The 17,732-nt window shown below is 63.5% G+C and overlaps 1 protein-coding gene across 1 annotated transcript in view; it reads right to left on the bottom strand.

Annotated features, from left to right (window-relative positions):
• Positions 1-16,161, bottom strand: part of PLXNA1 (plexin A1) — a 49,346-nt gene extending 33,185 nt beyond the window's left edge. The window contains exons 1-3 of the mRNA XM_045990673.1: positions 16,110-16,161; positions 9,382-10,651; positions 7,662-7,844 (exon numbers count right to left, since the gene is read on the bottom strand). Coding sequence (XP_045846629.1) covers positions 7,662-7,844; positions 9,382-10,632 — 1,434 coding nt within the window. The 5' untranslated portion in view covers positions 10,633-10,651; positions 16,110-16,161. The remainder of the gene's footprint in view (positions 1-7,661; positions 7,845-9,381; positions 10,652-16,109) is intronic.
• Between the last annotated feature and the right edge of the window lie 1,571 nt (positions 16,162-17,732).

The raw sequence follows: 17,732 nt of genomic DNA on the forward strand, positions 1-17,732 counted from the left end.
CAGGGTGGGGAAAGAGTTCCCTCCTCTGCACGACCCAAGATAATAGCCCTTGTGTCCTTACCTGTGGAATGGGGGTTCAGTGACGGGACCAGACAGCAAGGACCCCAAGGGATGCAACAGGCCAGCAGGCACTGAGCTGTCTGCGGGGCTGGGACCCCAGGGCTATCTCCCCACTCCAGTGCATACCGCTGCCCAACCTGTTCCCAGCCCCCCAGGCAGCAAAGCGATACCAGGAGGGGCTGCGTGAGGGGCAGGGGCCTCTTTCACTCCCTCTTTGAAGAAGCCCATCATCTCCATTCCTTCTGGTCAGGGGCCTGTGGCTGAGGCCCTGGTAAAGCCATCTCCTGGGCCCCTCCTCACCCCCTTACAAGCTGCCACAGGATCTCCCCCTCCTCTCGCAGGGGGCAGGTTCCAGGCCCTTTCCTGGGACCATTCTCAGAAAGGCCAGGAGGAATTTGATACTGGAAAAGCAATTAACAATTTCCTCTTGGCAGTACTTGGGTAATTAAAACATGATTTGCAGAAGGCCTGACGGCTGTAACTGGGCCAAACACACCTGGCGAAACTGGGGGGAGGGTCCCAGGAACCTTGTCTTTTCCAAGCCCAGCCCTCACACAGAGAAGAGCAGACACCAACCAACATAAACAATGGTCCTCCTTGACTTTGGTCTCTTCCTCTGTCAGAAGAAATCCATCTCATAGGGCTGTGTGAGAGTCCAGAAGCTCACGGTTCCAACAGCAGGGGAGGGAATACCATTTAGAAGCTGCTTGGAAACCAGACCCCCGAGGCAAGTGCTGCCATGGCAGGGGCTGTGCATGGCGGTGCACAGTCCCTGCTGTGAAGGCCACACAAAGCAGGGCCACAAGGCGACACAGATCACACGGCCTTCCGTCAGAGATCTCTGAGTGGGGCTGTCCTCAGCGGGGATGTGGCTAGAGCGCCCACTACAGCCTGGGATTTAATGAGCCCCGGCCCGCACAGCGACCCTCCAACTGATGCCCTTGTCTCAAACCCAAGAACCAGCCACTGCCCACCTTCCCATTCATGACCCATGTCACCCACTGGATCCCCAACATGAGCAGGTAGATGCAAGCCTGAAGCCACCTGCCCCTAGCCAGACCAGACCTCTGGAGCTTCTCCCAGAACCTGCAGGACAGGTCCCTGCCCCCACGTTGCTGAGCATCACAGGGTCACCGGTGACCTGTCCACCCCAGGCATGTCCACCGCAGGATAATGGGTGGCCAGTGCAGCCCGGGCTGCTTCTCCTACCTCAGCAAGCATGAGAGCATCTCTGAGCTTTGGCCCTGCTGTTCCTTCCTTTTGGAATGCCCTTCCTGGCAGACCCCCCCAGCTAGGCTGTTCTAGTCTGTGTACCCATCTTGCTGTGATGCCAAGAGTTCTCACACCCTGCCCCTGAGAGGGTGGGTCCTGGAGGTCGGGGTCCTATCTGCCCATAGGGAGGGGAACTACACACTGCAGACACTAATCTTAGGCCCTCATGAGACTACCCCCAAACCCAGACACACACGGGATCAGGCACAGGGTGGCCGCTGCCAGCCAGCACCCAAGGATGTCATTCTTGTTCAAGTGCCTCTGCTCAGGCTAAGGCCTGAGCAGCTGGACCCCACAGGGAGGCAGGACCCTTGTGCCTGCCTCGGGTCACCACAGGCCGCCTTCTCAGGCAAAGAAACAATGCTCGTGGAGCTCTGGCTCTGGGACCAAGGGCTGGGATGTGAGACCCAAGGGGGAATGGGATCTTCCTATGACTTTCTGGCACCACACACCACAGCCAGCCACACCCAGGAGAACCACAAAGAGCATAGCAGGTCCTCCGTAGGACACACAGACATCCCTAGGGCACCATGCAGCAGCCCCCACAGGTTCCAGGTTCCACATCGTCGACAGGCAGAGGCCATGCACTCACAGGGCGCCTTGGGCGCAGCAACTGAGAGACACAAGAAGCTGGCAGCTGGGGCCTCTCCGCTCTCCACCAGCAATGCTCCGGGGGTCGGAACCCCCCCAGGGCCCAGCAGCCCGCCATAAACATGGCCGGACATGGGTCAGCCGCTCTGCCGGGTGCAACCACACTTGATCCTGGAGACGGCAACAGGGGCAGCCCTCAAGGTTCAGGACAGAGACATAAGCCAGGCCCCGGTGCCCCACTCCCAGGGAGAAGGCCCGGAGAAGCGCAGCCCCATCACACAGTGACACACAAGACATGCGCACAGCATGCACGCGGCTGCCCTGCCCACCACAGGCCCGCTGGAGACAAGGCCCCACCTGCCCTGAGCCAAAGGACCTCGTGTGTGCACATCTGCCACACGCCCCGTCATCATGACCGGTAAGAGCCAACCGGCAGCCCAGCACGGCAGGGCCAAGCCTCACAGAGAGGAAGAGAAAAACAGACACAGACAATGAGCTGCTGGCCCCCCAAGAAGCCCCCACCTTGGCAAAACCCTCGGGATGGACATCCCCCACTGAAGTGGAGCACAGGGAAGGGGGAGACCTCCCAGGGGAGAGGGGACCTGCTGCAATTTGTGTGACACACTCCCGCCTGCAAGGCCGCAGCTGCATTGCTTCCTGTGGGCACGTCCCATTTCAGTGTGGACGTCGGTTACATGCGAGCCGCCTGCAGGATGCCGGGACCTCTCTGCCCCACCCCGGCCGTGCTACAGGGAGCTGCCCGCAGGCACTCAGGGCCCATGGTTCAGCATGGTGAGAATGTCTGCAGGCGCACAGCCACCCATGATGCAGGCTGCCCTGGGAGGCTCTGCGGGTCTCTAGAGAGCAGACCACTAGGAGTCAGGGGTACCCCCCCGACACAGGCACACACAAGATGCACACCCACAGGGCTACAGGCAGCAGGACAGGAGGTGGTGACACTCCTTGTGCCTGAGGAGCTGGGGGACTAGGGGCCTGGTCCCAGCATCGCAGGGCCACCATCCCGCCCCCAGCCCCGTGGGGGCTCCCCAGTGCACCTCCTGCATAGACCTGGGCTCGAGGAGTGGGGACCCCTGCTGGATGCATGGAGCAGGCTTTCGCCCAGGACAGAGAGGCCCTGGGGCCGGGACCCTGAGAAGAGGCCGCCTTTCAACAGGTCTTGGAAATACCACCGGACTCTGACTTTCAGCATCCTACGAGGACGGGGAGTGCCGGGGAGAATGGAAAAAGCACCCACAGGGAAGCTTCTCGAGCAGAGCCCTGAAGCCCCCGGAGGGTAAGAGGTCTCCCAGTCACCGGCAGCTCAGGCCCAAGGCAGCACATGCTCGGCAGCCACTAGCACAGCCGGGATGCCAGGGAGGTAGGGGAGAGCAGGGAGCTCCCGGGGCCCAGACACAGCCAAGGCCTGAGTACACAGGGACAGCGGCCTGGCCGGGCCCCAGCGCCATGGCCCAGATGCTGTGGCCACAGCCCTGTCTCCCCTCCATGTGAGGATCACCATGCAGGAAGGAACGTCAACCTCCCTAGGGCCTCCCAACAGCCCCCAGGGGGCACGGCCCACCCAACATCAGGGGAGGAAAGCACAATGGCAGGTCTCCCTGTTAGCTACACTCCTCAACAGCCCAGCCCAGCCCTGGAGCTCAGCTGGGCGGTTGTCCCGTGGGTCCTACCCCAAGGCCCAGCATGCTGCCAGCCAGCGATGCCACAGCCCAGATCGCCATGGTCATAAGCTGGTAGCCCACAGCAACCTTGGGTTGGCCCGTGCTGCTTTCTAAAAACATGCCATTAGCTGCCAATGCTTAACAATAAAGAGATCTAACACAAAATATGGATTTCCAGATTCTCTTGAAAAACCGGATGCTGAGGCAGACGGGGCTCGCTTTTCCCCTGGCACAGCCCCTGGAGAGAAGGGTGGCTCAGCCCAGCCCTGAGCCCTATAGCAGGCACAGTACCAGGGCCAGCCTGGCCTGGGGGTGTCCCTCACCAGGCCCAGAGGGCAGGGACTGTCCCCACGTCTGCTTTGCAGAAAGGGAGAGTCCAAGAAGGCCTCCAGGCTGGGGCGGGACATGCAGGGCACCTGCTGGCAGGAGTCCAGGGCAAGTCCTCCCCACACCCGCTGTAAGTACCTGAGCTGACTCCAAGGAACTCAAACCCACCCATGGGAGCTCCTGCCAGGGTCCAGGGGTCCCTGGTGGCCACTTGGAGTGGGAGGGGAGGGTGGTGCATGCAGGACTGGGGCTCGGTGTGGGGAGGGGTCAGCCCAGGAGGACGGGCTGCCTCTGTTGGCAGGGAGGGCAGCAGGTGGTGAGCAGGGCCTCTAGGGAAGGCCAGGGGAATCAGGGAGCACCCCCAGCCAGCCCTGAACAGCTGAAGTTGGCAGGTCTTAAATTAATCGGCTACAATTTTACACAACAACGGTCTCCTTCTCGGTTGGGGCCTGGCAGAGGGCCAGCTGGGTCCCGAGAGCTCACCAGTTACTTCTTAAAGCTGAAGAAAAAACCAGGCCTGGGGAAGATGGGGGCCTGTCAGCACAGCAGGCCTGCCCCTGACCCAGTGGTGGGCAGGGGTCCCCAGGGCCCAGGCCCCAACCCGTGACCCAGAGAGAGGAGGAGAGGCAGTGAGGGAGCACAGCGCTGGACTGGGCTGGGCCAGAGCTGCTCCCCACCCTCACTTTGGGTCAGGATGACATAGTGGGGAGGGTGAGGATGAGGTAGGAGAGAAATTCTGCCATAGGCTGGGACCCGCGCACAGCGGAGAGCAGGTGTCCTGCACCATGGGTCAAGGCTGGAGGCCTAGCGTGGGGGCCTGGGAGAGGTTATGGAGAAATGGGGCAAGCAGAATAAGACTGGAACCCCTTCCTCCAGCCCCTATGCTGCTTTAGGCCTCCAACAGCGGACATGTCCCAGGATGTAACACGGGGTTTAAGGGTGCCACGGGTCCTAAGAAATGGGCAGGCAGAAGGAACAGGACAGCTGTGCTAACCAGGGGAGCTGGATGGAGCTGGGACGGGTCTGAGGGCCAGGCAGCCACTGACTGATGTGCTGGGCAATGGGAAGAGAGACCCCTGAAAGCTGGCAGCTCAGCGCAGGCGGGGGCAGTGAGGAGCTCCTGGAGGAGCAGCTGTCCTGGACTCTGGGCTTTCTCAGAGAAAGGACACGGAAATAGGGGTCCCTGTTTCTTTTCCTCCAGGGACTCTCCAGGACAGCCCAGGACAAGTAGGGAGCCTGCAGTTATAAGTGGGGACGCTAGAGCCAGTAAGCCTAGGCATATGTGGCTGCCGCTGTGTGCCTCGGTTTCCCCATCTGTCAAATAGAGAACAGAGTTGTCACGAGGACTCACATAGGCACCACGACAATGGAGAGCTAACTCTACTCCTGAATGGGACCAAATGTGCATCAGGCCCTGGGCCCTGCCAGCGCATCTTCTCGGCCTTCTTTATACTATGCCTGGGTAAACAGAGGGGCAAGCCATCCAGCTCCAGGATCACACAGCTGGCAAGGGGGAGAGCTAAGACCACACTTGATCTCAGCCACGTGTGTGTGGGATTAGTGTGCAAACAACTGGCCACAGAACATGAACAACCAACTGAGAGCTTCCTAAACGCCCCCCCCCCACCACCTACTTAGGCAGGTGGGTGCAGGAGACTGGTCCAGGGAACGAGATTGAGGCACACCTCTACGGAAAAGCCTCAAAACTAACATGGATTTAATTTCCCAATGAGGGGCCACTCCCACCACCAGGCCAGCAGCTGCTGAGCACAGCAGATCCCCACATACCCTGGAATGGCACAATCCGCTCGCCTGCAGTGCAGCACCCAGCCCAGATGGGTCCAGGGGTGGAAGGAGCCCGTGCCCAGGACAGTGCTCCGGGAGGAAGGTGCAAGGGACAAGCAGAGGTTTCCTTATGGATGGGCCTAAGCCCTGCTCCCTCTCCACACAATGGGCCTCAGTTTCCCCTCTATGGGACCAGGGCAGAGAGGGAGGAGAGCGGGACCAGCTAGACTCCCAGAGCTCCCACCCAGACAGTGGCCCCGGGGCCCAGGAATGAGGCTGGAGCTGGGGAGGCAGCCAGGGAGGCAGGACTGGACTAACCTGTTCTCCCAACCTCACAGGGTGGCCTATGGGCACAGACAGCACCTTAGCAGCTGCCTGCCAGTCCACCAGCCATCAAATGGGCCACTCCCAGCCCCAGGAGCCCAGCTTCCTGCCAGGTGACAGGCTCCGGGGCGCCCTGTGGGAGTGTCTCCGAGCAGCTTCACTCTGCAGCCCTGTCCCAGGGGAGGGTCTCACCTTCGCAGCACGGCCCCTGGCAGGCCCATCCCAGCTGACACACCCCCCTTCCCGGGGGATTCTGCTGGTTCTTCTTCCTGGCTCCCCCAGCCCCAAATACGCTCCCTGGGACAGGGGCCACCCTGGGAAGGGAAAGGGCCTCTGCCCAGGCTGCCGACAATAAGGTAAGGAAAGGTGGGCCACACCAGGGAACTAGCTCAGGGCACAAGGGCTTGCCCAAAAGGCATCAGGGTCTAAGCTGACCTGCTGCCCGCCCCCACTGGCCAGCAGAGTGCCTGAGTTGTACAGAACCCCACAGCACCCCAGGGTGCCCCGTCCTAGGATGGCCTCAGTCACCATGTGGGTACCCCCCCTCCCCAGAACCACGCCAGCCTGCAGCCCACACATCCAGGTTCACTTCTGGAGGGGCAAGCCGAGGCAGTCGGTGGGGGTAGGTACCCCTTCCCAGAGGTCACAGAGCCGGGAACAGTGGCACATGATTGTCAAGGAGCCCACCACTGCAAAGACAAGGACACCCCTTTCCGTACAATCCAGCACAGAAGCTGCAAGCAGGCAAGGCCCTTGGCTGGCCCGGGGCCCAGCCCCCACCCACGGGTACACGCTGGGTGGGGAGCTGTGTCAGCACCGGGCCTGGGGACAGCTGTTATTTCATCTACCAGGCCCCGCCCTGGCCTGGCTCCTGGGCTCCCAGGCACCCCCACCCTACGGTCACCCCACGAACTTCCTCCCCAGCGGGCCAGCCTTCCCTGGTCTGGTCCCACCCACCCACCAAGTTGGGACTGACCCACAGCAGCTGCTGCCCTCAGGCCCCCTCCAAGAAGCCCTCCCGTGCTGCTCCCTTGCAGCCCTGTGCGGCTGGATGCCTGCTAGTGAGGGCGGGGGTGCAGCTGCCCCACAGGCCCTGCCCCACAGCACCCCAACTTTAACCCTAAGAAGCCTTCATCTCTCTGGAGCCACTGTGCTCCCCTTGCCCTGCCCTTCGCTTTGCTGTCTCCGTGCAGGGCGGGGGCCTCTCACCAAGGCAGAGTGCTGCCTCAGCAGACACTGGATCCCCCGGAGGGGATGGGGGCCATGGAGGCATGCCCTGCCCCCATCCTGCACACAGCCTTCCCAGGAGGTCACTGTGCACCCTCAGAGAGCGGGGCCAGCCTCTCCAGGCCCACCCCGGGGATGGCAGGGTGGCCAGGGCCCTCACGCACCTGACCCACCCCGAGAGCCCCCAACACCCCGCCAGGGCCTTTACACCTGCCAAACACCAAAGCGGGCCCAGAGGAGGGGCACGGACTGGGAGGCACAGGGGAGTGAGGGCCTGTTGAGGCCCCTCGTGGTGGCCAGACACGGCTCTGGATCCTGGCCTCCCAGTGTCTAGGCAATACTATCCACAGCCCCCAGGGCTCTGCCTGCCCCATCCGCCCAGCCCCGGGGCCTGACCTTGCGGATGCGGCCGCTGCGCGTGCCGGCGAACACCACGGTGCGACCCCGGTAGTCATAGGCTGCCACAGCTGTCAGGCCATCATCCTTGTCCACGAACAGAGGAGTGCCCTCGATAGTGACTGTGCCCCCCAGAGGCTGGTTGAAGTCCTGGCCACAGAAATCATCGTCGATCTGCAGTGGCTGTGGAAAGGCAGAGGGTGAGACTCTGGGCCCGCACTGCTGGCCCCAGGTTCCTTCTTCCTGTGGGCAGCAGGCCTTGCAGCCAGGACTGGCCAGCAGCCCCAGCTAACTGGGGGTGGGGGGGAGTGAGGGGGGATGGGCGCTCACAGAGGGTCCTCAGAGGGCCTGGGCTAGAGCGTGGCCCATATAAATGTGGCGGATCGAGGATTCCTGGACCGATTTGACAAACAGAGAAGCCAAAGCTTGCAAAGTCCCTGAGGCCTGCTACACTTGCCTGGTGGGGGGGGGGGGGGAGCCTCCCACACAGCCACTGGGCACAGGCCTCCCACCCAACCTGTGGGGTGGGGGAGAGCCAGAAAGAAAGCAGGCTAGGGGAGATCAAGGAAGGAGAGCAGCCAGCCACCCTGGGGACTAGGCCCATGCACCGATGATGGCTGCATAGGGAGGGGACCAGCCACTGGAGGCTGCAGGGTATAGGGAGGGCTCATCTGAGATAGGAAACAGGGGTCCCACCTAAAAGGCAAAAAGGCCAGGGCCGGCTATGAAGTTGTAAGTGAAGGGACAAGAAGTGATCAACATGCGAATTTCTAGAGAAGGGGGAAAGGGCCCGGGGGAGGGCAAGTTCCGGGAGAAAAGGGAGACAGCTGCCTCCCCTGAAGCAGGCTCAGGGCCTGAGGTTTGCAGGGGAGAGATCAGTAATGCAGATGGAACAAGGGACACCGAGCTGGAACGGGGCTGATCCTGGTCCCCAGGCAGCCCCAGGGACTGGGACCCAGACCAGAGGGAGGGGATGACTGCAGCCTTGGGCACAGAGCGCGCAGAGCACACAGTATGACCTCAGAGGAGTTGCACTTCCAGGCCTTGGTTTCTCCAGCGACACAACAGAGATCATCCGCCTTCCCTGAAAGGCCATGGGAGGACGGACTGGCCTGGTACACCAGGGCCTCGCCATGGAGGACGGCCCCATCTTCACGGGAGCCCCCTGCATCCAGCGACAGACGTGACAGGGACAGGGTGAAGGGACCCTTGCCCTGCTCCCTGCCCTGAAAACAAAGTGTTGCTCCCAGCATGGGACAACCGTGACTAGGCAGACCGAGCTTCCCCCGGGGCCACCCAAGGAGTCTGGGCGGCAAGGGCAGAAGGGCTGAAGCCTGGTTCCCCAAGTTCACCTCAAGGGGGCCCCGAACACATCCCTAACCCTCTCTGACCCTGCAGCCTCCCTCAGAGAGAACACGGACCTTACTGCCTGGGGGCATACGGAAGACACCCCCCCCAAAGCCGCTGACCCCAGGCTGACTCCTCGCCGTCTAGGCTCCAGAGCTGTGGCTGCAGGCCACCAAACACTGAGCACCTAGGTCCTCAGGCCACCCCAGCGTCAGGGAAGGTGCTATCTTCTGGTACCAGGTGAGGCCAGAGGCCCAGAGAGCAAGCGCATGGCCAGGCCCCAGGCCCAGGGCAAGCAGTGCAGGGTCCACACTGATGTGGCCGTGGCCGCCGCAGTGAAGGACGGGGAGGGCCCGGGGCGGCGCCCACTCACCGAGTTGATGCAGCCCAGCTCTTTGTTGAGCAGCCAGGGCAGCGAGAGCTTGCCCTCGCCGCGGTAGCAGGACTGGATGCGCTCCTTGATCTTCTCCTTGATGGCCCGCAGCGTGAACAGGCACAGCACAGACTCCTTGGGAGGCTTCACGCGGTTCTTCTGGCCCTGCGCGAACACGGTGAACAGCACATCCTCATCCTCAGCCAGGCCCAGCTGGCGGGCCAGGGCGCGGCCGGGCCGGCTCAGGTAGGCGTCCTGCACCAGACGGTACTCCACGCCCGCCTGCTCGCAGCCAATGGGGAACTCGACGTAGGAGTAGAACTTGGGGTCGTCCACGCACAGCCGCACAATCTTGGAGGTGAAGAAGTGCTCACCGGCGGCATCGGGCGAGGTGAGCTGCGTGTCCAGCTGCAGCGTGAGGTAGTAGACGAACTGCTCACTGCGGAAGCTATACACGTAGTAGATGTCGAAGGCCGGGAACTTGGACAGCGTGTCCGAGGGGATCTTGAGCTGCGACGACACGAACTCGTCCTGGTACACGAAGCCGAACATGTCGGCATCCTCCTCATTGGCCATGAGCCGGCGGCTGGACAGCGTGGGGAAGTACTCGGACTTGCCGTCGATGGGCGTACCCACGAAGAGCTTGGCCTGGCCCTGGCCCGGTGGCCCCGCAATCAACACGCCGGCCATGCTGCCCGCCTCGCGCACGCTGGACAGGTAGTGCTCCTTGCGGTGGTGCGGCTCGCCCAGCTTGAAGAGGTCGTCCAGCCGCAGGAACTGGCAGATGCCTTGGGAGGCGCTGCCACAGGCCAGCAGGCGGTTGGCGGCGTAGTCCAGGAGCAGCAGCTTGTTGACGTTGTCGGTGCTGCCCAGGCCGTGCGGGCACGACTGCACGCTGGGGGGTGGGTAGCACTTCTCGTTGTCCTCCACAGGCCCCGTCACGTGGGCCCGCAGCAGCGTCAGGTTCCCCGACAGCTTATAGATGCGGTTCACGGCGCCCACGTACACCTCGCCGGTCTGCTCGTGGACCACCAAGTGGGTCAGACCCCAGTCGCTGGCCGAGAAGGTGCGGAAGGCAGGCTGGGGGCCACCGCCGGCCCTGGGTGCCCCTGCTGCCCCCGGCACACCCCCTAGCAGCAGCAGCTGCAGCAGCAGCAGCAGCGGCAGCGCCCACGGGCTCAGACGTGGCAGTGGCATGGCGGGCCAGGGCTTCGGGCCGAGACACTCAGGTCCTGTAGAGGCGTGCATCATGGGGCCGGGCGCCTGAGCCCTGCAAAGGAGAGTGGGTGGGAGAGGGTGCATGCGTGTGGCCCCTACATGTAGGAGAGACACACATGCACCCTGGTTCACACAGACCATCTCACGAGCTCTCTGTGGTGCCCAGCCCGTGCTGGGACATCCCACGCACTCCACCGCCAGGGGCATGGGGCGAACTTTCAGGAGAAGCCCAGGGGTGGACAGAGGACCCCCTCCCCAAGCCAAGGACCTGCAGGCAGGGAGTGCCAAGACCAAGCTCATGAGCCCATGAGCAGCGTGGGACAGCCATCAACGCCTGGGCCTGCCATTCCTAGGCAGAGGAGAGAAATGGACCCGGGAACAGAGAGCCAGATGAGGAAGGTCCAGGGTCCAGACTGGGAGCCCAGCTAACACCCCAACCTGGAGGCCATAATCTCCTGACTCGGGGCCTCCCCATGCCCTAGGGAACAAACCCCGCTCAGCTCCAAGCTCCCAGGGTCAGTGACCACCTCTCAACCCGAGGCTCTGGGGACACATGCTCCCTGGAGAGCCCTACTCATAGGGGGACCCCCACCAGGAGATGAAGACACTGAGACCCATCACCACACAGACAGCAATTCTCAGAGGGGGTGGGAGGCAGTCTGGGTCACCTTGGCCCTGGGGCCACTTGCTGACTGACCTGGCACAGCCCCTTTCTGGACCTTGAGCCCTGTATTCCAAACAATGGCCCAAAAGCCAAGCCTTGTACACTTCCTACCCCCTATCCCCACCCTCAGCCAACCAGTCTCCCACCCCAGGCTGTCAGCAAGCACTGCCCCTTTCTAGGCTCCTCCTGCCTGCCTCTCAGCTCTCCTTCCACACCCTCACCCCAACTCCAAGGAAATAGGAAGCCCTCCCAAGGGGAAGGGGAGTGGCTCCCTGAACCCCACCCCTCAGCAGTGGCTCTCTCTTTGCAGTGTGCAAAGCCCAGAGGCTGCCCTCTACCTGCAGTGACTCCTGCCCTTCCATCAGATCAGGCTCCCAGCATCCTTTACCTCCACACCAGGCTCCAGACATTCCCACTTGTACTTCCCAGGTCATACTCTCCACTAAGGTCAGCTTCCCCCACTGAGTCTCCCCCAAACTGCCTACCCCTCTCTCACCCGGACAACCATAGCACCTGGCCTCACCCACCATGCCCACCGACAGCCCAGGCCCCGCACAGTAGCCTGGGCTACTTTTCAGAACTGCACATGAGGTCAGCTGCCCCCGATCCTGTCATGGACCACACCCCCCTTCCTCTGGAAAAGTCTCGTCTCCTCCCAGCCCAGCAGCTAGCAGTCAGATACTCGGTTATACTGAGGCTCCGTGGCCAGGATGCCCTGACTGGAATCACTATACTTTCAAAGCCTTAGTTTCTGCATCTATAAAATGGGAACGATCAGAGCTCCTCTCTTACGGACAAAAAGGGGAACGTGGAGGCCTGCAATCAGCAGGAGTACCCTCTTGGTGTCAGCAGCGGCCCTGCCCTGGCACTGCCAGATGCTGGCGCTTCAGCCCAGCCCTTCCAGGAGCCTGAACACAGCAAGACCCGACCCAGACACAGGCTGGCGCCAGCCAGGGCTTTACACGCTCCTTGCTCCCAGACAATGTCCCTCACATAGACCAGCAGCCCCATTTTACAGGTGGGGGAAGCTGAGGCCCAGAAGATAGGTGCCTGCTGCCAAGTCTGGGCTGGGAGCTGGCCACAGGTCAGCAGGCTGCCAGACAAGGCCCACTGATCTCTGGGCTCCCATGTCTGCCCCTGTAGCACAGGGCTCCTCTGCCCTCAGCCAGGATTTGCTGTTCCCTCTGCTGAGATGCTCTTCCCTTCCCTGCCACGCCCCGCTCAGGTCTCGGCTGTCTGTCCTGACCTGCCAGCGGCAGGTGGCAGCCTCTTCATCCCAGCTAGTTGCTCTGTTTTAATTCGCAGCACAGACCTTGCAAACGGTTTTGTTACTTATTGCTCCCAAACTTGTGCTCTCCCCACAAGAACAGCAGTTCCATGAGAATGGGGCTCGGCTCTCGGCATTCTCCCGAAGCCGACTCCAGGGCCTGCTACTTGTGGATAAATGAGTAAATGAACGGATCCTGGCCAGAGCAAGGCCTGCTCCTTCACTTTGTCCTCACTCTGCACTCACCCTCCACCAAGTGCAGACCCACACCCACGGCTCAGGTGGGAAAACTGAGGCTCAGGGAGGCCAGGAGCTTTAGCCAGGATCCCACAGGAAGAGGACCAGCTGGGCCGCCTTGCAGGACCCTCCCAGCTGGCTGTCATCTGCCTCTCTTTTAGGATCTCCACCCAGACAGCACCCCAAGAACTACAGCCACCCATGCTGCCATCCAGAAGAGGCGTCCCCAGCCCTTCCCCACAGCCCTGTCCCCAGCTCAGGAGCCAGGGAACAGGCTCCTCACAGTGTCAGCAGGGCCTGGGCTGAAAGCTGAGTGCATGTGAACTCCAAAGAAAACATGAATCACTCACCGTTTATCAGTTCAAAGCAGCCCTGCAATTACCAGGGGCTGGGTTCTCCCCTCCTCCGGGATAATTATACACGTCTTAATGCAATTACGGGCCCTACTTTTTATATTAAACAGGAGAGACCCGGCTGAAGAAGCCACTATCCAAACTCCCAGCTGGCCCTGGGCCCACTCCTTCTCTCCCCCAACAGGGGCTGCTGGGAAGGGACTGGCCACACCGTGGAACTGCCAGCCGGGGAAGGGGGATCCCAAGTCCAGGGCTGGGTCCCTCGTGCCTCCCCCCACCCCCCGCCCCATCTCACAAAGGCCAGTGAAGAAGTTTCAGTCACTTCCCTATCTTAGAGTTATGGAGCCCAGGGCTCAGACCCAAGGTCACCCAGCAGGATAGGATGAAATCCCACGCTCCTACAGAAACATGGATGGCCAGCTGACTGGCTGGGGCTCATGTCCCACAGAGCTCTGGTCTGCCCAGAAAAAAATGCATTTGTGCCAAAGCCGGGCCTGGGTGCTAGGGAGGACCACGCTGGCCTGGGTTGGGGGACGCGAGCATTGACAGATGCTGGGAGGGGAGAACTGGCCACTGTGGTCCAGGGAGACTCCTCCAGGGGGCCTTTCCACCTGTTCTAAGAAAACCAGGCACACTGGGAGCTGGTGGGGAGGAGAGCAGCAAGAATCCAAGCCGGGCACTGGAACCTGCTGGGCCCTGCAGAGGGGCAGTGAGAATGACTGCAGCTTCCTGCCATGGGCAGTGGGCTGTGCCGGGGGGGCCCAATATGAACCAGACTGGGAAGGGAAAAGCTGAACTGGTGTTCAACTGATGTTGGGTGTGCCAACCAGGGGTTAGCCAGGGAGGGAGAGGCCCGGAGAGAGGCAGATGGGGCCACAGCATGGCCGGCTCCATTCCTGAACAGGATGGGTCTGGCCGCCCAGCAGAGCACAGAGAGAGCAGCAACACCCCCTTTCCTTCTCCAGCCCCGGCAGCCACCACCACTCCTTATCCTGAGAAACAAAGGCCCTCAGAGCCCTCTTCACAGAGGGAGAGCCCAATCTCCATTGCCTTCGCACTCTGGATCATTCTGAGACTTGGGCAGATTGGGGCATAGGGGGGCATAAGGGGGATGCAGCCATCCTGCCCAGAGGTAGCCCATTAGCAACCAGGGCAGAGAGTTGCACTGTCACCCACCTCCCCCCAACACAGGCCCTAGGAGGTGGTCGCAAGCTGTCCTGCTCTCCCACCACACAAGTCCGATGAGACCAGGCTCTGGAAGTACTGGAGTCTTCTTCAGGAAAAGTGCCCAGCACTTGGGCCTTCCCGGAGGTGCCCTTCCTTCCTGGCCAGCTGCTCTAGACACAGGGATGTTCCTGAGAGATCGGAACACACAGGCAACAATCTGGGGGTGCAGAAGGCCAGCAAAGGGCTACCTGCTTTGTCCACAGCACCTCATTTGTCTCCCACCCCAAGCACACACCTCAGCCACACAGACACTTGCCAGACCTCTGCCTGTGCTGCCCCCTCTGCTTGCAATGTCCTTCCCGGGCCTCCCGGGGCCACCCTCCCAGGCTGATTTGCAGCCTGGCTCTGAAAGGGAATCGCTGGTTTTCTCATCTGCCTCTGGCATGGGACTGGGTGCTCCTCAAGGGCTGGGCAGAGTCTTGGCTGCTTGGTGCTGCACCTGGTCTCTCCTGCACACCCGAAACCAGCAGGGAGCAGAGAAGACTTGGGCCGCGCTCCCCAAGGGCCAGAAGAGCAAAGACTGAGCCCCCTACCCTACCCCCCCCCCCCCCAGAGAACCAGTCTGGGCAGGGAGAGGTGGAGCAGCAGTAAGCTGCTGAAGCCCTGGCTTAGGGAACAGAGGCCCGGTCCACATCCCCCCCCAGTACACACACCCCTTTCTTTCAAGGGGCGTGGCCCCAGCACCCCAAAAGATGAGCCAGGGTCAGTTCTCAGCTCCAAGCAACCTCTGGAGCCCCTTTCGCCGCCCTTCCCCGGGCTGCACCTGGGATCTCACAGCGGGCAGCGGCCTCCCTAGAGCCCCGCTCCCCCTTCCCCAAGGCAACCCCGAATTAGCCCCGCCGCCCCCAGCTACGCCGCACACCAGGCCCGGGACTGTCCAGGAAGCAATCGGAAGCCTCGGAGGGAAGCGGGCTGACCCTGGAGAGGCCCTGAGAGGGGGAGGCTGAAGAGGCCCGATTGAGCGGAGCGGCCTCCCGGGCGGCACCCGCACCGCCCCCTCCCAGCCCGGGTGAGCGGCCCTGGGGGCCAGGGGCGGACACAGCGCCCATCTCCCCGCACCCCGGGCCGGGAGGGGGCGGGGGCGGGCGTCGGTCCCGAGGAAGCGGCTCCAACTTCCACCCCAGCGCCCCGAGGGCCATCGGAGGATGGAGCCCCGCACGACCTCCTCCGGCTCCCGGCGGCCCTGCCCAGGCAGCCGCGCAGCCCGGCCCGGGCCTGCCCAGTTCAGCCCGGCCCTGCCGGCGGCCGGAGATCGGAGTCCGCGGTCCAGCCCCGGGTTCGGCCTGGGCACCCGCAGGGCCCTCCCGCTGGGGCCGCCGCAAACTTTCTCTCCTGCGTTTGAGGAGGGGGCAGCGCCGGCCTCCGCCCCCCGCCGCGCCGCCCGGAGCGCTACCCCGCCGAGCTCCGCGGGCCGGGCCGGGCCGGGCGGGCGGGCGGGCGGGGAGAGGCCGGCGGCGCGGGGCCTGGGACCGCGGTCCGATCCCGGCCGGGCGGGGGACACCACGAGCTCAGCGCCGGCGCCACGGCCGCGCCCGGACACACGCGGGCGCCCGGCCGGAGCCGCAGGGACACGCGGACCCGCGGACACGCGCGCCGCAGTCCCCCGCGCACACCCCCTGCCCGCTCGGCCGCACGCCCCGCGCCCCGGCCGGAGGCCGCCCCGCTCCGGTCCGTGGGCGCCTCCCACCCCGGCGCGCCCCCCGCCCGGGACCCCCGCCTGGCCACGCTCCGCGCCGCGGGGGAAAGTTGCGCCCCTACTCACGGGCTGCCCCGGGTCGCGCCCCGCCGCCGGCCATCGCCGCGCCCCGTCGCCCGCGCCGCCGCCGCCGCCGCCCGCCTCGCCGCGGGGCCGCCGAAGCCGCGCAGGCCGCCCAGGCCGAGGCCGCCGCCGCCGCGCCCGGGCTCCTCTGCGTGGCCGCGCCGCCGCTGCCCAGCATGAATGGGGCGCCGAGCGTCGCGCGGCTGCGGACCGGCCTCGCTCTCGCCGCCCGCGGAGCGCCGCGCCGCGCGCATGCGCTGCCCGAGGCCGGGGGGGGGGGCGGGGCCGGCGGGGGCGGGGCGGGCGCAGGGGGCGGGGCTGATAGTAGCCTCCAGAGGGCGCTCTGGCCCGCGCCGCGCTCTGGCCGGGGCCCACCGCACGTCTTCAAAGGGCGATACACTCGTCCGCCTTAATGACTCTGCTCGGGGGCCACGGCGGAGCGTCCCCGGAGATCTCCCACCTCCGGGGCCGTCCTGAGCCCGTGTCCCCAAGGATGGTCCAGCCTTCCTTGTGCCCGGCCTAAGAATAGACTTCCCATTCACACAAGGGTAAACTGAGGCCCGAGTAGGGTACCCGCCTTGCCCCGGGTCGGCAGGGCTGTGGGTCGGGACCCTCGGCCTTCCGCCGCCGCGGCTGTGGCGGGGATGAGCACCCTCGCGGCGAGCAGAACGGCGCACGACCCGGGTCCGGAGCTGGCGAGGTGGCGGACGCCAACCCGGCTGCCCCGACCGTGGCGGGGCGGGCAGGCAGTGCGGGGCGGCGCGCTCCGAGAGGCGCGGGCGGGGGCCCCGGAGAGGCCGCCCCGCAGAAGGCCCCGCGCCGACCGGAGCGCAGAGCGCAGAGCCGACGGGACGGGAAAGCCTGCGGTGGCCGCGGAGCGGCGGGGGTGAACCCTGCGTCATCCCCGCATGAGAGGACACCGCCTCACCGCACGGGGCTGAGAAAGCGAACGCTGCAAGGCGCTCCAACCCGGCCAAGGGGCCCTCCCATCTCGTCCCTCCCCTCCCTCCCCTCGCACAGCCCCCATCCTAGTTTCCGAGTTCCTCTTTTCTTCCTTTCCCTTTGGGTTCGACCCTTTGTGCGCGCGTCCCAGATGGCATGCTGCTTTCGCTTTGCCTGTCTTGGGACATTTTAGAAAAGCGATCCTCCCGCTGTTAAGGCCCAGGCCAGCCGGTGCTGCTGGTAGGCAGTTTGTTCGCTGCTTTGTAGCGCCTCCCCCTCCTGCTGGTGGACACAGGTCCCCATTTGTGGGTCACTGTGCATCAGGCTGTGATGGACATCTCGTGCAGTCTCTGGGCGGCTCGCTAAGACCCAGAGCTGGGCTGGCAGGTCACCCAGTAGGTGTATGTTTAGTTTGGTAGACGCCAGAAAAACAATTTTCCTGAGTGATGGCCCCAGTTTGCACTCCCGGCAGTAGTGTGAGTGGGTTCGAGCAGCCCCCCATCCTCACCGACACTTGCCACCATCACTGTGGAGATTTCCCTAGCTGGTGGTACTTACTGGTTTTCCACTGTGGCTTTAATAGGCGTGTCCCTAAATGGGAGAGAGCATCTTCTTGGAAGGGCCTGTCCACTGTTTTATTTAGCAAGCACTAATATAGTGCTGACAACACTGGGCTCTGCTACA

The sequence above is a fragment of the Meles meles genome, chromosome 20 (genome assembly GCF_922984935.1).
Source record: "Meles meles chromosome 20, mMelMel3.1 paternal haplotype, whole genome shotgun sequence".
NCBI lineage: Eukaryota > Metazoa > Chordata > Mammalia > Carnivora > Mustelidae > Meles > Meles meles.